At 37.5% G+C, this 15,635-nt stretch overlaps 1 protein-coding gene across 9 annotated transcripts in view; it reads left to right on the plus strand.

The window, feature by feature from the left end:
* NCKAP5 (NCK associated protein 5) overlaps positions 1 to 15,635 on the plus strand; it is a 377,529-nt gene that overhangs the window by 322,081 nt on the left and 39,813 nt on the right. For 6 of the 9 annotated variants that reach the window (XM_052676201.1, XM_052676204.1, XM_052676205.1 and 3 more), the window contains 4 exons: positions 8,297 to 8,611; positions 10,776 to 10,912; positions 12,432 to 12,561; positions 15,226 to 15,413. In XM_052676201.1, the coding sequence (XP_052532161.1) occupies positions 8,297 to 8,611; positions 10,776 to 10,912; positions 12,432 to 12,561; positions 15,226 to 15,413 (770 nt within the window). Of the gene's footprint in view, positions 1 to 8,296; positions 8,612 to 10,775; positions 10,913 to 12,431; positions 12,562 to 15,225; positions 15,414 to 15,635 lie in introns of those variants that run through there. The other 3 variants (XR_008204905.1, XR_008204904.1, XM_052676206.1) reach the window with 3 other exon arrangements.

A 15,635-nucleotide genomic window follows, 5' to 3' on the forward strand; every position in this document is an offset into this window, starting at 1 on the left:
GCCTGTTCTACTGCACTGGTTAAAACAAGTGGTCACTCTAAACCTTAATTTAGTGTCTCAGTATTGCTGATTATCCGGCTTCCCATGAATCTAAACCATGATATAGAAGCCTGCCTTTTTTCTGTCATACTGATACTATTCATAGTTAACAAATCCTTATTCATATAAACTGCCTTTTTTGTCTGGGATAGGCCTAGGTTTCTTTCTAAAATCTAGATCTGATGTGCACTGGAACTGAAAAAGTAAGTTTCAAATTTTATTTCTAAATGTGCCATTTGAGGTACATACTCAAAGTGCTGAATTTATATAAATTATTCAATGGTCTGTTCCACAGCTTGGTGTGAACAATAGCAGTTTGTCTGCTTTTTTAATAAGCTTGTGCTAAGCTTCCAATAGAAGAGCTAGAAAGACTGGACAATCCCCTCTGCCAAGGAGAAGACTTGGTTTCATCCACCATTTTTGTAGGCTATATAAGCTTCGGTTATTTTTACTGTAGTAGTAAGTAAATAATTACTTAATTCATGTTTTCTCATTCTCAGGGAATGGAAATAGATGTGAAGGAAGCAAGCTTGATTAATATGGTAAATACATTAAGCCTGACATGCATCATCCTAAAACATGTCCATTAAGTCTGACATATTTGAAAAAACTCATTCACATTAAAGAATCCTCAAAACCTGGAGGCAGATTAGGTGAGGTCTGTAATGAATTACTGAGATAAATGTAACGGAATAAGTGACAGAGGAAAGATGGTGAACAAATTGATCTGCATTACAGCCTTTGCATTCAGTAAAGAGAGGTGATCCACATCAGTGTGGAGAGGCAAACGGATAATCCAGAAGTTGTTTAAATGTCAGGCAAATCCTTGGATGCCTCTAATGCATTTAATGGAGAAGAATATTCAACTGATAAAATGTCTTTTGACCGCAAAAGAAATCTCTCTTGTCATGAAGCCTCAGTGCCTGAGAAAACAACTTACCGCTGTCAGTGTTAATTCCTTTCATCAGGCCATTGTTAGAAGTTGAGAAGAACCATTTAGCAATCATCTTATCAGTGATACAGGACTTGGTTCATTCATTTACACATGATCAGATAAAGTAAAAATGTTTGTTTTATCTTCTCCATCATCACCCAGTAAAACTGTGGAGTATCGAGAAGTCTCTACAAATGAGTGTGAGGTTACTGTTTATAAAAGCCCTAAAACAATACCAACTATCAGTGAATAATTTTCCAATGTAAGTCTCTTACTTGGAATCTGCATACTGAGAAATGTTATGGTTTGACACAAGTGGTGATAAGGTATTGGATTTTTCATGATTCCCATATGCATGAGCAATAGTGTAAGAATGCATGCATTTATTTGTACTTCAATAACAAAGCTATTTTCTAAAGCCCTATCTGCATTTGAAGCCTGAGAGGCAGCTATTAAATCCACAGTGAGCTGAAGTAGCTGAAATAAGACATCGTTAAGGGGAAATCTTGTTTAATAGCCACTAAGCTCTGCAAGAACAACTAGAGCAACTGTTTTGTGTGTAGCAACATATCCCAAGAAGCACATCAGTTGGAAGGGCCCTAGAGGTCTTTAGTCCAGCCTCTTTCTGCTCAGGGACTTCATAGTTTTGGTTCTGAGTAGCTTCAGATTTGTGGTTCTAAATAGGTTCATGGCGGAGGCACCATTTCTCTGGGAGGTTTTGCACAGTATTGACCAGTCCTATGTTCTTATCCTCTAGTATTCTCATTACTGATAATTTGGAGTGGTCATGCTGTTGAGTGGCCTTCCATGTCATGTGGAGGATTCTGCATTCTGCAGTGCCTCATTTTCTAGCCCAGGGCTTGCTCATCCAAAGCAAGCCATACGCTTGTGCATAGAGTTGGTTAAATATCCTCTCCTTCTGAGTTGCTTCTGGAAATTTATTAGTGTGTGGTCTTTGAGCAAGATTACAGAATGTGAACAGGCTAATCTGCAGACTGAAACAGCGTTATGTTGCTCTGGCCCCATAGGAATGGGACAAATGTTGTCTGCTGTACTGTGTTCTTCACTCTTTCGGCATTTGGAGGGATTAATTTTGAAATGATGGTCTGAAGGAGTCTATGATAATAGATTGAAACTTTCCGTGTATTTTTTTAATTGCTATTTATGTAGCTTGAAGATGATGGAGAGCCTTGCCTATATATATCAATAAGAAACGAACATCCGTTAGTGTCTTCTAATTTTTGTAAGCTTACCTTCTTCACAGCCTGGCAAAGACAGATTGCTTCTTTGTTCTTTAACAGGTAGTACACATAGCACTTGTCTAATTGCCAGTTGTTCGGCAGCACTGCTGCAGCCCATTATCTAGCTTGTCTTCTTCTGAGGAGAGCATTCATATTTTGAATCAACACTTTCTTATTAGGCAAAATGATTTTCTGCTAATTTCATTCTTTTGTCATTACATTTATTCACCCAGAAGTGCTATATTTTGTCACAAGAAGGAGTAGAAGTGTGTCTCTCTATGTACTGTATATAGGATGCAATCTAATTATTATTCAAGATACTGAGAATCTGCTGGTCTCATTCAGGCTTAAAATGTCAATTAAAAAGAATGGTCAGATTCTTCAGCTCTGAAGTTAATGCTGCTGTGTTGATTTTCACTGTTTTACAGTCTGGCCCAATCTGTATTTGTTTTTGTCACTCAAATCAGGATTGTACCTGGTTATCGTGCTTAGTCCAGATTGCTGGTACACTGATGTTCTCTATGCTACTTTGAGTCCCTCTGTTTGAAACATTTCCATTTTACATACCTTTTGCTTCAGGCTGGAGCTGTCTGTAGGCATATGTGTATGGAGCTTCACTCATGCATTTCCTATTAACTCTAATTCATATACCTGAAATACAGCTGAACAAACTGAATAGCATTTTGTGTGAGTGTATTTTGAGTTACTTTAAATGTTTGTTTCAAATGGATTCATACAGACTCTGTGGTCCTGTTCTGAAAACACAATTTAGGAGGATTTCTGTGAAAAATGTGTCAACATATGTCTTTCTAAATTTGCTCGGAGGATGGATCCAGTTCCTAATTTGATGCTATCTTTTCCATTTTTATAGAGTCTAGGGAGCTTCGATTTGTACCTTAATTCAGAGATCTGAACTGTTGACATTTGATTAGCCATCGTGGCATATCATAAAAAACTAGGCTTTTCAGAAAGAAACCATCATGAGAGACCTGGTGTGTTGTTTCAAGATGCTTATACCAGTGGTGGTTTTGGAACACCATTTAACATTGCATAACATTGCACTTTTTTTTTTTCTTTTTTTTTCTTTTTTTTCCCCAAAATAAATGGAGTTCCTGAAGGAAAATTCTGTTCATTCTGGCTTTAAATCATACGGTTTCTCACCAGCTCCTGCCTCGATGCAGCTGCTTTAACTGTGATTCAGCTGTTTTGGAAGAGCTGTACTTGAGTATTGAGGATAAAAATTGTAGCTTACCTAAAAGTCACTCAAAACTCTCTGTGTTGTTAATGAGTTTTCACATCATTAATTAAGAAATAAAAGCAGTCTGTTTCAGGTTTGCATGTATATATCTGAATGTTTATTGCCAGTACCCTTAAGTAAAGCCATCTGCAGGGCAGAACTAAAAAAAAAATTATTTAAAGCCTCATTTAATATTCATGTGGCTTTAATTTCAGCCTTGTTTTCTACTAATAAACAAAAAGCAATTGCTACTAAAATAAACAAAATAAATATCATATGTTCTTCTTTGCATTTGCAAAACCCAGAGCTTCCTGGGCACTTATTAATTAGTCTGTATTTACCACAGAGAGCATTTATGGCTAAGCACTGTCACTAGTCCTGTGTGTTGGAAACAGAAAATCAAAGAAAATGTCTCAAGGTGAGTGAAATTGAAATCCAGTTTATATGAGCTATTTGAGAGCGGGCAAATCAGTGATTCCTCTCCTTTATCCTTAAGAGCTTCAAATGCACCAGTCAGTGTACACAGACCATCAGTGGAACAGCCAAATAATACCAGCAACAAATGCACTCTTGGACACCGTGTGCAGCCCATTTATCTGGGATGCTAAGTGTGACTTTGACTCTTTTTTAACTGTGGACTAATGGAGTTGTTCCCAAACTAGAGTCAGCTTAGCTGCCTCTAATAGTAATAGCAAAAATAATGATTGTAATGCTTCTTGGAAGTCTTTTGCAGCATAGTTTCTGAACAGATTCCTAAATAGCTGGTGGCTGAATTGATTTGGGGTATTCCTACACAAGCATTGCTCATTGAAGCAGTTGCAGAGTGGTTATATACTGGTTGCAAAAGTCCTAGGATCCTTATTCTTATGATATCATTCTTTAACAGGGAGGTGTTATTAGCTCTCAGTATTAATACAACGAACTGAAGCATAAAGTGGGAAAGAGATAGGCCTGTTGCTACATGGAGAAGGCATGGCTGAGGCAGCCCACAGTCAGTACCTGGGTAAATAATGAATTCTCCTTCTTTAGGTTTTGCTGTTTTGTGTGTACAATAGGATAGGTCTCTTATCACGAAGTAAGAAATGAAGGAAAGCATCCATCCATGCCTTGAATGAGCAGTCCCCAATAAGATGTTCCTTAGACAGTGTGCTATTACTGGTTTCCAGCCTTTGCGTCTGAAGGTTCTAAGGAAAAAAATGTTCCTAGAAAAGCCACATTTCTGCATTTTTGCAGACACATTGCTTATCTTGGTTTCACTCCTTCATCAGATATGAGGACTTTTCTTTCTTCTCAACTTGTGCTCATCTATCAAGATTTCTTAAAGACAGTTGCAAATGTATAAGGCAGATTGGCTAGGACAGATGTAAAATCAAAGAGACATACAGCCATAAAAGAAGCAGGATGGCTTCCCAAAATATTTCTAGGCTGGCCTCATTGGCAGCCAGGTTGTAACTGGGCTGCAGTTAATTACCTTTTATACAGAGCTTGATGCTGCTCTTCACGTGAACTAGAAGTCTCGTTATTTGTATTCTAAAGATTCCAAAGTCCTTTCTGAAGGACTAAAATCATATCTATTTCTAATATCTTGTCTACTGTGAAAAGTGTATAGATTTTTAGTAGGTATGCCACTATAACACAGAGAGATTATTCCAGCAGTCATCCATTGTAGGACATCCCCAGGTGGAAAATGCATGTAGGCCTCTGTATTTAATAGACTCTGACAGATGTGGAATACAAAATTTCAAACATTATCCAGGTTTTTTTCCAGTTCATTTATTCTCAGTAACAACCCTGTTACTTGCCACCAATCTTCCCATGTGTGCAAGGAAGGGACCTAAATGCTGATAGGAGATTGGAAGTGTTTATTGCAAAAAATAAAAAATAAAAAATCCATAGGTAACTGTCAAAATAGAGAACAGTTATTGGCAGGATTGTTGGTCAGCTAATTTTTGACTTGTTTTAGGGTGGGTCTTGAATTGAAATGAAGCAGCAATTATGTATTTCAAGTTAGGAAATACATTTCAGAGGTTATGGTCAACTGTGAAGACAACTGTCAAACAATTGGAGAAATGATATATTGAAGTTAGAGATCTCTGAGAAAAAAAAAAAAGGTTGACTAGGAAGAAGCAGTAGAAGAAATACCGAACAAGTTGGTAAAGTCTGTATTTTTGTGCTTTTTTTTCTTATTTTTATTATAAATGGGTGTAAACTCTAATCCCAGATTTAAGCAGACATTTCTTTTTGTTCAGGTTCACCTGCAGACTGATAGTTTAAAAATGCACTGCACAGTCCTCCTGTTAACTGTTCCTCAGTGTGTGTTATTCCATTTCACCTGTGCAGTGCCTATGGGAATATCAGGGCTGGGGTATTTTTTACCTAGAGTAGTCTTACAGGCATTTTTAGTTTTAGATACTGGTTACGCTTCTTATCCAGATAGAAAACATTAACGCATTCATCTGTGACTAATTGGATCAAATGATGGTGTAAACCCAAAAGGAATAATTTGGTTGAAATTGACACTGATTTGGCAGAAAACATTCATTTTTTTTTGTGGATGCTTTAGCATTGCAGATGAAGAGAAGGATGTGCAAATAAAGAGATCTGTTTTGCCATCTGTAGTTTAAGTTCTTCCTGCCAATGCCACATGTAGCTTAAAGATGTTTATTAACTGATCAAGCAGTTTTGCACAGACTTACTACATTTGAGATATTATTATGAAAAAAAAGAAAAAGTATTAATTAACAATTTGGCATGTTTCAAAATACTAGAAAAATGATAATCCCTTTGTCAGAAAAAAAGTTACATGTTCACCGATTACTCTTGTCAGCTTAATAGAAAATCTTGATCTATCTAGAGAAAGACCATTGTTAGGATTTCTGTCTTCCTCTACTGATGGGATTAGCATCCTTTCATTTTGAGTGTTGTAGATGCTCCGTGCCCACTCGATCTTATATATCTCTCAAAAGCTTCTTTCAAGGCTTAAGGGTACTTCTGAAAACAGCTTGCTGGAAATTTCCCAGTGAAACTGTTCTTGATACAGAGCTATTTTTGACTGATATTTTTGTTCTTGAAAATGTCTGCTTTCTGTGGAAAATTCTGGTTGCTACTCAAATGTTTCAGCTGAAATTTATGTCAATCGTGTAGTTTTGTAGCCAAAACTTGAAAACTTATGTGAGGAAAATATCAAACCAGCTGTAGCAGTGAGCACATAGGGGAACTGCACGCCTTTCCTGAGGTGAGCTGATGCTTCGGTAGAAAATAAGTCCCTTTGCTACTAGCCTTATCGAGAAAGCCTGGTTTAAGCAGAGCAATCTGTGACTGTTTTTCTTTTTTTCTTCTATTTTTTGGTATCTAAAATAAAGTTTCCCTGTTTGTTGCTGTTTGCTTTTAATACTAAGATAAATTGGCCGACACAGTTAGTAACATACACACTTCTTCAGCTTTACTACCTTCAAACAGAAACTTAGTTTGTGCCAGTCAGTTGAAGTAGAGATAATGTGCTTGTGATAATTGTGTCTGGTATCCATCAGTATATTTTATTTGTAACCTCCTGGTCCCAGGTGGCAGGGAATGGCTTGGGTTATCAGATCATTGGTTTTAGAATGTTCTTTTCTGTGGTGCTTCCAGTTTACTCAATGTCTCCTCTGAAGAGCTCTGCCTTTCCAATATAACCAGTGCTCTATAGATATCTTCCTTCTGGTCAAGAAGAAACTACTGGAAGTCCTTTCTTACTCTATTATTTTCTTTGCTTGATAACTGATAGTTGTTAGCTGGAGCACTGCCTGTCCGTGAGCTGAAAAATATCTCCAAATTTCTCAGTATTAGGACACTGCAGAGGAAAAAATAATGAATGTGACTTGACAAAGAACTGCTAACTACAACAGACTTAAATAACAAATGAGGATATCATAAAAAAAATCAATACTCAGGAACGTATAGAGATAGAAAAGATGTATTGGGTCATGTTCTGCATCTCCTGCTAGAGAACAGTTGTTCACTGCGGTATGTCTTTTATTCAGTGTGGACTTAAATTATGCAAGCAAAGGAAATACTTCTATTTCCTTTGGGAGTGTTTGCCACAGACTGCAGATCTCACTGTCAAGGGATGTTTCCAGGTGTTTAACCTAATGTATGTCTGTTTTCCAGCCATTAGTGCTGTTCCCTCTCTGAATTTCATGTCACTCAGAAGAACTATGGTTTCTTCAGTATTGTCTACTCCTTACACAAACAAATCTGTGGGAATGAATGGAAAATGCTAGTGCAAGTGAGGTGGCACCCTCTTAATGTTTGCTGGAAGGCTATGCACAGCCACACTGCTTCCAAACCAAATCCTTTGCTCGGTGTTGTGAAGTGTGCACTTAGGAAAGTGGGATGTGCTGAACCAGAATGTGACAAGGCAAACCTTCTATCCAAGTTCTCAAGAAAGTTTTGAGAGACCAACATCTCAGGGAAATTTATAAGTCTTCATTTTCTGTAAGAATTCACATTTGGATGAAGCCTCTCTGTGGGTCTTCAAACTAAGTCATTTGGAAATAACTGCACTCACTTTTCAGAACATCCCCCTTCTATTCATTGTCACATCCTAAGTCCATGGCAGGCCAATCTCAGCATATTGATGTGTGCTGGTTTCATTGCACCTGAAAATGGTATTTCATTGTTTTCAGTTAAATAAATATGTTGTGTTGAAAGCATGCAAATAACAGCAGCATACTCACAAGATGCAAAACGATTTTCTTTCCTTGAAACCTTACCTTGAAGATGCCCTCATTTCCCATAGACTTTTACTGTCTTTAAGAACCAGCGACTTCTTTCACTCCACCGCATCACAGTTTTCCTGTCCCTTAGAGTCTTGCTGCCAGATGAGGACGCTGGACAGCGGGATTGGAACCTTCCCACTCCCCGACTCAGGGAACCGATCTGCGGGGCGACACGTGTCTAAGCAGGAATCGACCTTGGAAACAGAAGCCCTCGCACCGTCTGAGCAAGTTCTTCTTTCAGCTCCTTCAGTAAAAGCCAAAACTCTTGAGCGAGAAGTGCCTTCAACAGCTATGAGTCAGGAGTCTGTGGAAAGCATAATTAGTCACTCAACATCTGATCCAGCCATGACTGCCAAAGGTATACGACCTTTTCAGAGTCGCCTTCCAAAACCAGATTCCTCAGGTAAAATGTCAGTTACACTGAAAATCGCATTATTTCTGTCCTGATGTCTGTTTAGATAAGCAGAAGTCCTATAATAATGACGATTGATAACAGAAATGTTAAACGCAGTGCAGAAAATACTGCTTTTAGGAATGCGTGAGGTTAAGTTTGTGACCTGAGCCACATGGAAATTTTGTTACACACAATGCTTATCTGTAACCAAGGAAGAAAAATGTGTGAAGTACTTAAATCGTTTTCTCAAGAAACAGTACTTGAAAAAAACATATGCCAGCCTTGGAATTTGAACTGAATAAGAATACAGATGTTCAGCAGTATACAGAATCAGTCTTTATAGCAAAGTACAAAGAATAGCTATGTTGTGACACAGAAAAGACATATCCACAAAGACTTGCTTTTGAAGCTGCACTGAGACAAAATATTCATTTGGCCTCAATGCATAAATTCTGAATATATGGCCTGGGCCTCAAAGGAACTCTTACGATTTTTTTACTACATGGTACAAATATATTTATTTATATAAACGTAAAGTACCTCACTTTAACTTGTCTACCAAGTATGTGTTTACTATGGACTATAAAAGGAAAGCTGACAAAGCAATGAACAGACTTACAGTCCAGCAAACCATCAACATGTAACTTTATATTAGTACATAGTTGCATTGAACTCAGTGCAATCCCTTACAAATGTCCACTGACCTTTTTTTTGAATATATTGAAGGCCTCTGAGTTACTAATATATATGCCAATCATTACACACAGCATTTATTTTGTAATGCAGTTTTGCATAGTCTGTGCAATAGACATGGGGAAAAAACACTAATAGTAATTGATTTCATAGAGAAGAGTGTGTTTTGTGTTTTGTTTTGTTTTTATCTTGATCAAATGCAGTGTCATTGGTGTTATGCTTGTTAGCATTGTGTCAACAAACGTATTTGCCCCTGTAAAACTTGTGAGCACTTAACTTCCATGAGTCCATATAAGTGAGATTTCATATAATTAACATGGAAGGTTAAATATGAAGTTTAAACTTAGTTTAAGTCCATCAAATATGTGTTCTGTTAATGAGCTGATGGAGATTGAGCCTGGGAGGAAAGAAGTCTCTTTTATATGTTCATCAGATGCATAACAGCAGAATCCTAATTAAACGCCTTAGAACTAGTTGATTAAGCAATATTCCCATTGTGGTGTTGTAATGGTATAATAATCTGCAAACACACATTGTATGCCTTATTGCAGTCTGCTCTGCTCATTTCAAATCAAAGCTAAATAAAAGATATTTTAGTACTTAGTATATTTTAAATAAATGTACCGTTAATTAATGGTACAGCTAAGAAGGATTCAGAAGAGAAATCTTAGTTATAGATTATATGCTGCATGCTTGAATAGCCACATGTGTGACCTCAATTCAGCAGTGTGCTATAGAGTAGACTCCATGATTAAACACTGTCATTATAACAAATTGAATAGGAACTGCAACCACTGAATTGCTTCATAAGAAGTCAGCTGCAGTAAGATTGTTCTGATCCTAATGTTAATATTCACTGCACCAAACTTGTAAGGTTTGTATCTTAATTAAATTGTCATGAAGAAATGTTAAAAAAGTAGTATACATGAGATGGTAGGGTCAACTCATTCTTCACCAGATTGTTTTCCACTGATTCTTTTCCTCTCCCTTCTCTCTCTCTTCCAAATTTCAATTATCACTTTATTTCATATGCGCTGTATATCTTCTCTGATGTTCTGATTTTGCGTAGTGCAAATATAGCAAATAAAAAGGCTAACTGACTGAGAGTTTCTGCTACAAAGGTACTTCTAATTATATTTATGTTAACACCCTGTTCTCTCTCTGAGAACATAAAATGGCAAAGCAGAACATACAATGCCTGGAAGAAGTTATTGTGTATTGTTTCTTATTTGAAAGAGTATATATGTCAAAACTAATAGAGAGATTTCAATCTATGCCTTCCTCTCCTGTCATTAAGAGGAAAAAGGCTTTGGATAATATTCTGCCACTGTAGTTGTTAGGGTCATTCCAGTAAGAAACTAAACATAATTTGGTAATGCAAGTTTCATGATTAGCACTCAGTTTTTACTGAATTAAAATTGAAGCACTCATGAAGATGGCGATGAGACCTACAGTTTAAATAATGCCTTTCTTAATTCAGGAATAATTAACCTTGCAAAGCAAAGTGAACGAGAACCAAGTTCTGTGACCTCTACCACATTAGAGCTTACTGAAGAAACTGTAGAAAATAGAAAAGCTCTTTCAGATTGGACAACCAAGAAAACTACAAAAACAAAGGTATCAGTTAAGAAATGTCATCTATTAAATGAGATATGTACTGTGGTGTGAAGAATCAGAAATGGTGAATGTTCTTAATACAGTGGAAAGAATAACTAACAATCTAATAGCTACATTTATTATTTTTTTGCCCTTCATTGGCAATCTCATTGTTTATTAATAATACAGCACTGAGAGGCACTTTGTCCTCATGCCTTACAAATTATGATTAATTATAATGCACAGGCATTTTATAGACAAGGAAATTGATACCTTTTTACCGTGTTTTTCTCTTAGAGAAATTTGATCTTGTTTGTTTGTTTTCCTTTGGAAATTCAGATATGTTGTGTTCCCTCCCACCCCCAGGTCTGTTTTTCCTTGTCTGTATGGCTGTGTAATGTAGTGTGCGTGATTGAGCAGGTGTGCTATGAAAGTACTGTGAAAGAGAAAATATTCTCTTTTTACATGTTTCCATGTGGCTGTGGTTAATCTCTGCAGTGATCTGTCTGTCCTTCAGCGTTTTCATGAAAACTGCAGAAAGAACGAAGAGGCAAATGTACATACCTGTGTAAAAGCTACAGCTGATGGTTGTTATTCATATTCAGGAATGCCAGGCTGTCAAGCCCTGTGAGAAGCACAGGGTCAGCAGGTTAGCAAATAGCAAGAAAAACTTACTCCAGATAGTGGGCATTAAGGCAAGGGAGCTGTCAGACTGCTGGCTAATAGGACTTATATTGTAAGAGGCTGAAAACCTTTGGTTGCTTAACTTTTGTGCATGTCTGCTTTATCCATTTATTTACTGACTGGAGTAGCTCACATTTTTATATAGTCCATGCTATGGATATTTAGGACGGAAACAGAAAGAAAAATGGTTTGCTTGTGTATTATTGGCAAACTGGCAGTGAATCCTCTGTAGTGCAACACCTTTGGCTTCCAAGTCATGACAACATGAGTGTGATATCCACCTTAACTCAGGCACAACAGGTCACCCCCAGTCCCCAGACCATATTAATATGCTACATGTGTACTGGTAATTGGTCTGTGTAGAGTCAAGACCTTGGTGTGTCTGCATCTGATGTGTGAATGTGGCTTTGGCACTGCAACTGGCTTGGATACTCCCTGTTTTATGAGCAGTGTTGGGCATATTTGGCTGCATGCAGAATCCCTCAGGACTGATACTCACTCCACAAGTATGTGCTTCCTATCTAATGAATGTCCTTCAGCATCAGTTAAAGCTGCAGTGTGCATGAGAAGATGGGGAAATTGATGTCACTCTTTGAAAAATACATTTTAAAATTCTCTTGAGTCTTGATAGGCAATTGAGGTTACAATAGTAACCTCAGGTAGTATTTGGTAGTATTTGATGATTACTTACTTGAAGGATAAGTGGATAATTAAAATAGTAAAAGATGTTTTAACAGTTGAGTTATCCATTTCCACTGCATGAAGAATATAAAATTTTCCACTCACAATACCATCTTCTGCATTATTTTTATATATTTGCATCATCTGAATGATCTCAATACCCTTACTTGTGCAGGACAGAGCTCTAAGAGTGTGCACTTACTCTGCCAGCAGCAGTGACACTGAACCGGAGCCCGAGTATGGAACAAATTATTTTCGAACTGCAAAGGAGACGTTAGTAGAGTTAACAAAGAGCAACAAACAAGGTAACTGAAAATGTCTGCATAAGGAATGTGTATCTCCACTCTGACTCAGCAACAGATAATGTCCTTCACTGGACTGCCTAGTTTTTGCTTTCTAACCCCAGATCTTACTTCAGTCTGATTTTCCATTAGCTTTTTATTGCTTTCTATTATATCTGTGTATCTTTTTTTTCCCTCTCCTCTGCTATTTTTGCTACCAGGAGCTAAACTTCTAGGCTTTTATGTACAAATAACTGCACTGTAAGTAAAAAGTCTTCTGTTCCATTATTACACAATTTAAAAGGTGGCTATGAAGATTCTTTCCTCTTTTTACTTTTTAAATTTTATTAGCTGGTTGTAATAACTCAATGATCAAGGCCATAGCATTCCAACCTCTGTATCAAAGTGTTGTTGGTTGTGATGCCACCACAACTGCGCATATGCACAACTCCATATTTATGTTGCCATTTTCAAGTATCAAACCTTTCCACAGCATCTGGTAGCAATTTGGGATTTACTGAATTCCAGTAGATGGAAGCATCTTAAGCAAAGCTCTCGATGTAATAGTTTTCTGTGTGTTTAATAACTGCCTTGCCATGCCCACCAGCTCGCCGTGCTGCAAGCCACCCTGCAGTGCAGCTGTGTGTACCCTGGGAGGGGAGCAGAACATGGCTCATCTCCTCACCCACACAGCCAGTGCCTTCCCTGTCGAGTGCAAAGGCCAGTGCAAGGTCTCAGCATCACTGAGGCTCTGAGAGCTTAAGCAGTGCTTCAGTGATACAGAGGATTTATGCTGACCCCCGGCACAGCAGTGAGCTTAACCTACCAGATATTAGCACCTACAGTAGATACCGCAGAGATGATTGCATTAAAAGTGCCACGGACAGTGAGATACTGTGGGCAGGCACACTGTGCTCTGTAGTGTCTGCTGGGAGCTGGGCTGAAACAATTGGCATTTTCAGAGAGGATCCATTTTGTGTGATTACACCACGGGCAGAGCAAGAAGCTCAGGCTGTTTACTTACATTACTCATGTAACTTTGGTTTTAATCTGTATGAAATGTTGCAAGTAATTTACCTCAGCCAATAAACAGGATTGCTTGCTGCAGATTACATTCTCTGGTGGGTTTTGTTGTTGTTTTCTTGGGCTTTTTTTCAAAGGAGAAGGTAAGGATTTCTTCCAGTATTGATCACAGTTTGCAAAAATAAGGATTTCAGCATGTATAAGCAGTTGCATTAAATGACACCAGGTTCCAAGTTTGGTGATACATAAACAGAACTTAAAATTGCCATTTTGCATAGCAAACCATAATTTTTTGTATATGTGCCTAACCTTTGGGCTAGTAAAAGAACTGAAATTCATAATTGTGACTGAGGCAAATAGAAAACAGAATTACAAGCCATTATTGCAGAAGTATTTCTGCCACGGTTGTTCTTTTTAAACAGGATTTCTGCCCTATAAATACAGTTCCCACATGCAGATTATTAACAGTACTTTATTCCATTCTGTGTTCAAAGATCCTAGCTTCTTTATGCATACAAGTGATATATCCTCAAAACAACCACATGAGGCTGAGGTGGGGGCTGTAGCAAACTGAGTCACAGTGAACGTTTTTTGTATGCACAGATAATTATATTTACTAGATGAGTCCTCAGAACATTAATGAATTTTCCCTTGTTGCAGTATTCTAATGTTGGAGTGATTTTCATTTTCCATTTATGTGTGGGGAATGGGAAGACTGATAGACTGAGTACCCAATGCAAAGACTATTGAAAGCCAGTGATAAGAGCCTCACTGATTTGGTGGGCTTTGGAGGAGACTCCCAGTGCATTGCCCAGTGTTACATAGAAAGTCAGCAGAATAGCTTGGAATAAGCCAAAAGTTCCAGGTTCTTCCATTTCAACCATGAGAATGTTTTGATTCCAATTTCATGGAGGTTTTGTTCTGTTGTGATTCTATGGGAGGCACTGGAGGCAGAGGCTCTTCTAATGCTATAGGTTACAAGTTAGAATTGAAGTTTGTGTAACAAAAAGTGTGAGGAAAGAGTCTAATGATCATTTAAGCCTCTCTCCCCTGTGTTTTTTCGTGAAGCTGCAGAAAACTTCTTTGGTTTTGATCTTAAGTATGAGTTTTGATCTTTGGGCTTTGGAAGCTGGGGTTGTACTCGTAATGTTCTTGTATTACAGTAGATATATAACAAATGAGTAGGGCCTGTTTCTTAACCTTGCTAGACTACGTTTTATACTGTTGTTTTCCTTGGCTAAAAATGTAGTTACAAAGAAAGAATTATCAGTAGTCCAACTGAAGGACATTAAAAATGAGCTTAGCATATCTGCCATGTAAGGCTAGTAAGAAAGGAGAATGAAAACTTACAGCAAATAAATAAATGGAGCAATCCTTCCAAATTAACCAACCTTTCTATATTAAAAGAAAAAACAAAAAGAAAATGTATTTTAGCCATCTCATGCCATCTCCTTCACCCTGTGTTAGATAGGAACAGTCCATTCTACGTGTATTGATTGGAGAGTTAGCAGCTAGTATTCTAATTCTTTTATTACCATTGAACTCCAAATACCTTAAAATATTTAAAAAAAAATTAAAAAATGTAAAATTACATTATAATTTATTTAGGCTGTGTTTCATCAAGTAAATATGCCTTACTGACATTATTTTTAATGTCTTTTACAGCTGAGCAGGAAGAGCAGAAGCAGAGAAGGTCAGTTCTGGAGAACCCAATGTCAATCTTGGATTTATACCAACACAGTCTCTATGGCCATTTTGGAGAGGATGGACCTGAACAATTAACACATTTCAGTTTAATTGAGCAGCTGAGTGGACCTTCCAGTAAAGACAGCAAAGGCAAAGAAAGCCCAACTGTGAGTTACTGTGATTTTTATATTACATCTCATTTTCTTCATGATTTTTACTTGCTTCTTGTTTCCTCCTTAATGTGTTGATTGATTACTAAAACTAGACAGACTGGAAAGAACAGCATGACCCACAGAAGAGTAAAGATCTAAGTATATTTAGAATGGGATGTTACATTCTGATGCCTGTATGACAAGGTCTTCCAAGATTGAAAGCTAGAGACAGGCTAG

Source organism: Tympanuchus pallidicinctus, unplaced genomic scaffold (assembly GCF_026119805.1).
Source record: "Tympanuchus pallidicinctus isolate F22 unplaced genomic scaffold, pur_lepc_1.0 scaffold15, whole genome shotgun sequence".
NCBI lineage: Eukaryota > Metazoa > Chordata > Aves > Galliformes > Phasianidae > Tympanuchus > Tympanuchus pallidicinctus.